The sequence below is a fragment of the Solanum verrucosum genome, unplaced genomic scaffold (genome assembly GCF_900185275.1).
Source record: "Solanum verrucosum unplaced genomic scaffold, falcon-dt-bn FXZP01000248.1, whole genome shotgun sequence".
Taxonomy (NCBI): domain Eukaryota; kingdom Viridiplantae; phylum Streptophyta; class Magnoliopsida; order Solanales; family Solanaceae; genus Solanum; species Solanum verrucosum.
In genome coordinates, this window is record NW_026020475.1 from 225,138 (window position 1) to 233,820 (window position 8,683).

General features: G+C 35.1%; 1 protein-coding gene across 1 annotated transcript; it reads left to right on the forward strand.

Annotated features, from left to right (window-relative positions):
• The first annotated feature begins 4,928 nt into the window (after nt 1–4,928).
• On the forward strand, nt 4,929–5,423 carry LOC125809115 (uncharacterized). Its single transcript, XM_049488755.1, has one exon. It carries the CDS (start codon nt 4,929–4,931, stop codon nt 5,421–5,423), a length of 495 nt encoding a protein of 164 aa, XP_049344712.1.
• The last annotated feature ends 3,260 nt before the right edge of the window (nt 5,424–8,683 follow it).

Consider the following 8,683-nt stretch of genomic DNA (forward strand, 5'->3'; position numbering starts at 1 on the left):
AGTCTTCTTAATTCTGTGAATGAATCTAACCAAAATAGAAAAGAAGTGAAATTGAGTAAATAGGCATAAATTTTTTTTTTATATAGAATGTGTGTACCTAGGAAACAAACTTCAAGTTGTTAGTACTCCCAATCCCTTTTTGTTTGTTTTCCTACATGAGATGAAGGACTATTTATAGGGAAAAGAATTTCACATAACATCCTCCAAGTATTTGAAAAGTTTCCTTAGCATACCCAATGTTTCATAAATGATACAGAATGATTGGCAATCCAATTATTAGAAAATCAAATACTTATGGACCAGGAGATATATCGTTGGTATCTATCCCAACCTAACTATGTTGGGGTTTTTCCATAGGAATGAAGAAAATTTGGTGTCTTTTAGGGATGGGAATGGAGCATAGCGAATACGAGACAAGGTGGGGCTAGCTCTTAACAAGGTACAGAAGGGCAAGCTGTAATGATCTTGAATGTCATTTTTGGAATTTTCTAGAATTTTAGCATTTTGCCCCTCCTGATAGTTGCCCCGAGTCATATTTCATCAGTTTATGAGGTTAGATTTTAAATTGGATCGAAAAGTTCAGATTTTTGGAAGTCATAAGAGTTTTTGAAGCTTTTAAGTGGAAATGGTTAACTTTAGTCAACATTTGAAGTTTCGAGTCTCGAAATGGAATTCAATCAGCTCCGAAATGTGAATTTGGGGTTAGTAGGAATATTGGCTCAGGTTTTGGGTATTTAGATGAGTTTTGGAAGAGTTTTTGTGTTTTGAAAGTTGAAAACATAAGATAGTTGGCCAAGGTGCACATCTAGTGATAGCAAGCTCATAATAGAATTCCCACAACTATGTTACCTCCGGAATGTTATTTTTGATCTAGATGCACCGTGGGTTTGGGTCCTAAGGCTTTTGGTTAGATTTATACTCATTAGACGGGATGCTAGAAAAGTTAAAGCTAAAATTTAAATTTAGTCAACGTTTGAGGTTAGAAAGATCATTTTCAAGTTTTGATAATTCCACTAGGTTTGAATGGTGATATTTGGTCTAGTTGAAGTTTTGGTTCAGTTTCCGAAATTCTTGGATGAGTTTCATGTCATCATTTGAAAATTTGGAAATTCTTAAGTTAAAGTTAAATTTGGTCAACATCGGGTTAAGATGACTTTGTTTGGGTGTTGTGATGATTTCATTGAATCTAAAATATGATTTCCAAGTTACTAGCATATTTGGTTTTTGTTGAGGAGGCTCCAGATGATTTTGGGTGAATTTTAAAGCATGTTGGGTGCTTTTGCGTTGTTTAAGTGATTTGTGTCAACTAAAAGATTCGTTATTAGTTTTAAAGATCGAAAAATTATTCCAAAACTTCTGAAAGTTTGAGCATGAATTATAGGACTTATCTGCAAAGTTTGGTGATTTTTTGCTAGGGCAACGATTGGACTTTTATTGCAAAATATGAAATAATTTGTTATCGAGAAAAAATGATATTTGACTGGGAAAACAAGCACGAAATTGAGTTTCGATTGAGCAAGCAGGCCAATATCATTATTTAAAGCATTTAGGGAAAGAATTGGGTCATTTTTCTATCGTATGAGGAAGTTACGACTTCTTAGTGAAAAGCATTTAAGTTGTTGGTTTCTTGTTAAAATATTGTGGTTTAGGTATTTAAAATTTAAAATTGTGTTTCATTTGGTATTTTGAGCAAATTGGGAATTCTAGAGCTCGGAATCGAGTGATTCTTGCAGCATTCTTCTCGATTTAATATGGGGGTTAGTATCAGATCCTTATTTGGCATTATATCATGATTTCTTCATCTGGTTTTCTTTCTTTGTCTGTGAATTTCTCAGGAAAATTTGGGTTTTATCGATTTGAACTTTATTTTTTCTGAAAAATATATATTTAGGATCATTATGTTATCGGTAAACTGATTTTGGCATAAACTAGTTGATTTATCAATTATTTTCATCATACTAATTGTGTATAAGCTTGAGAATTTGGGGTTCTCCCGATAAAGTTAAAGTTTGATAAATAGAGGAATATGAACTCCTTTTTTTTTATGAAACTTCATATTTGAACTTCCCAAAGAATGGGTAAGATGTTTTTCAAGAAATATTTCAAATTTGAGTCAGGGTCTCGAATCCGATTATTGGGGTTTTTCTCATAAACTTTGATCTTGTGTTTTGAGCTTTTAGGGATGATTTCTTACTCATTTTAAATGCAATTTCACGTGTGAATTCCTAAATCTTTGGGTATCATATTAGTATATAAAAATTTCATATTTACCCTTTGCCCTCGAGATTGACTTTTGGGTCATTTCAAATCAGATTTTCAAAATCAACATTATGGGTTCCATTGTTCATGTGTTTAGTTGGTGTGGATTCGGTGACTCGACGTGAAAGGGAGGCACAAGTGCCGAGTTGATTTCACTCTCTTTTAAGGCAAGTGGACCTATTTGACCCTTCGTTAACTGTATTGAACCATGTATGCTTTATTGTGTAATTGAGAGTAATGAAAACTGGTGAAGGGTTTCATAATTCTTATTCATTGTTAAATGTTGATTGAATTCTAGTGATGATATTGTAGGGTAAAAATAAATTTGTTGATATAATAATATATGATGTGTCATGAATGGTTATGTTGACTCACTTTGATGATATGCTATGATTGTGTGAGTGTGGATTGTTTATTGATATAGAATTTATCGTCTTCCCATTATTCATGTGTACATGCTTTTTTGCATTGATTATGAAATGCTATTATGAGATTTGGATATATTTATGCCAAAGGAAAATGGTTCGGACAATTGATACTTATGGCGAAGGGAAATGGTGTCGGTAAATGAGTTATGTTGAAGGTAAATGGTTCTAGCAAATGAGATATGCCGAAGTGAAATGGTTCCGGCAGATGCATAAACCTTGTGAGTCCCCCATGAGTCCCGGCCAAATATTCAACGGGTGTGTATTGTTAAGACATGCATGCATCACTCTATATGACATTACACTACATTGCATTGCACTTCATCCTTATTCCTTGATCTTCATGAGTGGATTGTTATCATGATCTTGTGGTTACTGGAATATGAAAGATCGTTATGATATTATGTAAGTGTTGAGGTGCGAGTTGTGATGTCTTATATGTGCTATGTTGTTCTATGAATTGTGAATTGTTAGGTTGAGTTGGTTTGATTTCTATGCATGTGTGCTGGAGTACTTGTGTTCAGTATTGTTTTCCTTATGGTTAGCTAGGGATGTTTGTTGAGTACCATTGTTGTTTGGTATTCACTCCCTTGCTTTCTACACTTGTGTAGGTTACGAGTCCGGATCGTCTTGATCGCTCTCTCTCATCTTCATCAAAGGCTTGCTTTTAGAGTTCTTGAGGTAGCTTCTTGTCTTGTCAGCAAATGTCACTTACTCTCTTATTATGTCCTTGTTCTGTTCTAGAGACGGAAACATTCGTACTTGTATTTATTTTAAATATATTGTAATACTTAGAGGCTTGTACACGTGACACCAAATTCTTGGGGTATTGGGTTATATTATGATTCCACATGTTTATGTTTTGATTAGATCTAAAATTTCATTCTTACTTCTATATTTACCTTATCGAGGCTTGTTTAGGGTGACCTGTCTTGGTGGGATAAGACAGGTGCCATCACTCCCAATTTTTGGATCGTGAAACAACCCCTTAACCGAGCAAGGCGGGGCAGGGCAAGACATGATAAGATTAATGTTGTTAAATATTTAAATACGAAAGGGCAGGTGGTGGGTATTTAGAAAGACCATAATGTGATAGACAATTTAGAAGCCTCAATTCCATTTGCAAGATGAATCATTATTCTTACATGACTCAAATGGTAAAAGCTACTTATAAATCTTTTTAGAAAAAAGTTAGTTTCCTTACGGTTAACAAAAAGAATAGTAAAAAATTTGTTGTTAGAACTTAGAAGTAATGGATTTTACAGAAGTGTACTTTTCAGATGGTTATGTTTTCCTTTTTCTCTCAAAGATAGGAAATATATTAAAGTTTAGCTATTATTACTATATAAGAAATGACAATTAGCAGCCTTCTTATCGTCAAGATTTGTGCTTGCCCACTTCCAGAGTACTTTCAAAATTCACTCAAGCTATTGCTTTAAGAGTTATATACATTCAGGCATTAAGGGCTGTGCTACTTTCCCCATTTACAGAAAAATCAGACTTCTCATAATTTCCATGTATCTGGTCAGTAGTACTACTATTTTGACACTTGCCTTTTTACCCTTGTCTTTCTATTTTAAATTTATTACCTTAATTTTTCTATATATTTTGGTAATTATAATCAACTCTATATACTAATTAATTAATTGACTAGAGAAGTCGTGATGACATGAGCTCACTGTAAGCACCAAACTGATTCTATTCATTTTATTTACTTCTTCCTTTGAACTTCTTTTTTTCTTCTAACAATAATACTCTTAATCACTCTCCACCTAAAAGCCTAAAACCTAATATTTCCCTAAAAACTCATCGCAATCATAGCCACTACGGCCACCGCCCACCCTCCATCTATGGAAGCTGGCCAACCAATTGTGCCCATTGACTATAACAAACCTATATGCAAATACCTTAACACCACCAATTCAAAATACCAAATGGTTACCTTTAAAGCCAATCATGTACCTGCATGGAGAACCAAAGATAGTTTGGGAAGAGGAAGAAGTAGAGCAAATGATCATCAATGAAAAACTTCAATATGTTGTTATTGGAAAATTTTCATATGGTTGGCCAGAAATACAAGATCTTAGAAGACTTATACAAAAACAATGTGAGCTCAAATGGAAAGTAAACATAGGTCTACTTAGCAATAGATACATATTGATTAGGGCTTCACTACTGCAGGATTATGTGAATCTGCTATCAAAGCCCTAATTTTATATCACCCACAATTACTAGTCGGACCCAATGAGAATATTGAAATGGAAATCTAATTTTGATCTAGAAGAAGAAACTACTACTGCTATTGTGTGGATCTCTTTACCAGCACTACCTCCAAATTTCCTTGGAAAAGAACCTGTCTTCTCAATGGCGGCAACAACAGTAGGAAAGCCACTACATGTTGATATGACAACTCTGAATAAAACACACCCTAGTTGTACAAGAGTGAAGGTGGAATTGGATATGCTTGGAGAATTCCCAAAATGCATCAATGTGGGAATGAGGAAGAAATCAAGAAAGGTATTGGAAAGATGGGTAACTATAAAGTATGATTATGTGCCTAAATATTTCAAGACATGTAAGCTGCAGGGGCATAATGAGAAAGAATGTCTCATTCTCCATCAAAAGCTATACCCAAAGGATGAAACGGAGGAGGAAGGAGATAAGGAATATGAGAACACAGACAATGAGTTAGAAAAAAGGAAGATCAATGAAGATAAAAAGAAATTTGGCAAAAAGTAAAACGAAATAAGGCAACAACAAAAAGGGAAGGAGAATGTGGATGATGCTACTAAATTCAAGGAGCGAAGGAGGAAAAATGGTAACAGAAGAGGAAGATTTTATTAGAACGGAAAACCTTAACAAATATGGAATCCAAGGATGCACCAAAGAAATGATCAACTGGTGACAATAGAAAATAAATTTGATGCATTAGAGAAAGGAGTGGACAAGGAGGAAACACAAAACAACAAAGAGCATAGATCACAACAAGGGCTAGAAGGAAGAACAGGGAAAAGAAAAAGAAAAAAATACTCAGCAGAAGGTGGAAGATCAAAGCAGACATGATAAGGCGGTAAGAAGCACAAATTCAAATTCTAAGCACATAGATAAAGAACTTACTCCATTAAGAGCTCAAAGCATCACGAACTCAAAAACTATGGAATCACCCCCTAAAAGTCAAGGAGACCCCAAATGCAGAAAGTACAAACGTCGATATTGCCACCAGGGATAGAATTGAGGAAGAAAAAAACAAACAAAGAATTCTAAGATGGAGGTTGACATGGAGAACAAGGAGGAGAACACAAAGGAGTAGGAAGAAGGGCATCAAAATATCAAAGATACACTAGAGAAAGCAACTCCCAGAATAGACAAAATGCAAATCACAGAAGTGTAGGAAAAGCAAGATACATAAGAAAAAGATAATCTAGAGGCATCTATAAAGTAGATAGGTAGAGATGGGGATCTGTCGCCACAACAAATAGGGTATCTGAAAGGAAGGCATAAAAATAAAAACAACAGCATTATGCCTCTACAAATAATCTCAAAATGCCTTTGAGAGACTACTTGATCTTAATAGAAAATATCATTATTCATATATAGCCCTCTTAGAGCCTTTTCAAAGCCCATCATAGATTAAAATCTACCGGAGAAGACTTGGCAAACAACATGCCAAAGCTAATTGCTCAGTATACAACAAATAACCATTCTATTCAAGCATAAAGTGAATCAGAATATAGTCAAGATAATTGTAGTATACATCTTAGATGTAATGCTCTGAAAAGATTAGAATTGCGAGAGGATCTTGAAGACATTTCTAACAACACAACATGCCCCTTAGCTAGTAGGAGGCGATTACGACACTAGCATGCATGATTCAGAAAAGTTGAGTGAATTGCCAATTATACGGAATGAAACTACTAATTTTATTCAGTGTATTAATACTTGTGCACCTGATGAATTGGAGTTTACTAGAAGGTGTTATACTTGGTGGAATGAAAGAATTGAGGAGGAATGTAAATTCAAAAGACTTGACAGAGTTTTTACAAATAAGGAATTCATGAACATTCTCCAAGAAAGTGAGGTCCATCACTTGATTAGGAAAGGGTCTGACCATGCCCCTCTACATGTGACTTGCAACAATTTACAGGAGCAGATCAACAAACCATTTAGTTTCTTGAATTTCTGAGCTAAGCACAATGAATTTATTAAAGTGGTTGAAGAGAGCTGGAAAAAGGAGGAACAAGGATCACCTTTTACCATAGTACAACAGAAGCTTAAAATATTAAAGGTAGTCTTGGTGCAATGGAGCAAATAAACTTTTGGGAATATATTCCAACAAGTGGAAACATCGGAAGATGTGATAAAAGCTAAGGAAGCTCAACTTGAAATCAACCCAACACCAAAGAATAGGACTTGTTTAAAAAAGGAAGAAGCTAACCTAAAAAGGTACCTACATACAAATGAGGAAAACTAGAAGCAGAAGGCTGAAATGAGGTGGTTGCAGGAAGGATACAAAATACAAAATTCTTTCATGCTTATGTACATGGTAGAAGAAGGAAGCTACACATTTAATAAATAAAGACGATGCAAGGAGATATAACTTCTTCCACACAAAACATTGGAGAGGAGACAATTAATATGTTTAGGCAACAGTTCACAGAAACCAATGACCCTACAGACTACGCCATGTTGGAAAATATTCCAAAGATAATATCCAGGGAGCAAAATGAAGAGATGGAAAGACTTCCAGCAGAAGAAAATGTAAAAAAAAGGGTAGTTTGTTACCTAAATGGGGACAATGCAAGTGGGCTAGATGAATATCTGGGCATAAGTTGCTGGGAAATTGTGAAACAGGACATCATTATAACATGGTAAAAGCTTTTTACTGTGGAATGGAGATGCCAAGGTTCATCACACACAGAATCTGAACTTAATCCCTAAAGAGAAGACAATGAACAATTTTGGGGATTTAAGACCAATCATTCTTAGTACCTTCACCAACAAAAATAATTTCAAGGATCCGAAAAATAGACAGAATAGAGAAATCCATAGCATCCTGAAAGAACAACTCGCCTTTGGATTCAAGAAACACTAGAGTTACAACTAGATAGAATAGAGGAATCCATAGCATCCCGAAAGAACAACTCACATTTGGATTTCAAGAAACACTAGTGTCACAACTAGAATGAAGGGATGTAACCCCGAAACCAAAAGAGTCTAGGTCCGAAAAATAGATAGAAATAGCATCCTGAAAGAACAACTCACCTTTGGATTCAAGAAACACTAGAGTCACAACTGAGGTCACAAAGTAGCCACTGAAATAGGCCATATATTCAATAAAAAAGAGCTAGTGCAGTATCAGTACACAAATTTCACAATGTACAAATAGAATCGCTAGCCAACTCCAGTTACGCAAAATATGAACAGGTCACCACAACTTACTAAAAAAGATAACACATCCAATAACATGATCAACAACAGTGTAACAAGCCAACCCGATTCACTCACGGAACCCACACACACAAACAACTAATGTACCCGGTGTGTTATCCGAGCCAACCGTTAGTATGTACTGGTGTGGACCTGAGCCAACCATAAATGGATATTTCGTACAAGGTGTGGTACCTATATCAACCGTTAGTATGTATCAGGTGTGATACCCGAGACAATCATCAATCAAACATCACAATCAATTTGAATACAAATCACATTTGTACACCAAATAAACACATTCACTGCGATTGATAACAATAAAACATGTCCGCTTATATTCCTCTTATTTCCCTAGTCATATGGTCTATAGGTAATATTAATGCAGTAGTTAACAAGCATATATGACGTAAATGGAAATCAAACAGCCATCACCTACCACGAATTAAGTCTGGAATACTCTATGAAACCTAAGGTCTCCCCTTATTATGATACCTAGCATGTTCTTGATCTACAATTAATCAACAGAACACATAAGCATACCCAAATAACCTAAATACATCTGGATTATG

What these genes read in the sequence shown, in the direction of transcription:
- LOC125809115 (XM_049488755.1), top strand. Translation starts at nt 4,929, where the DNA reads ATGAGAATATTGAAATGGAAATCTAATTTTGATCTAGAAGAAGAAACT.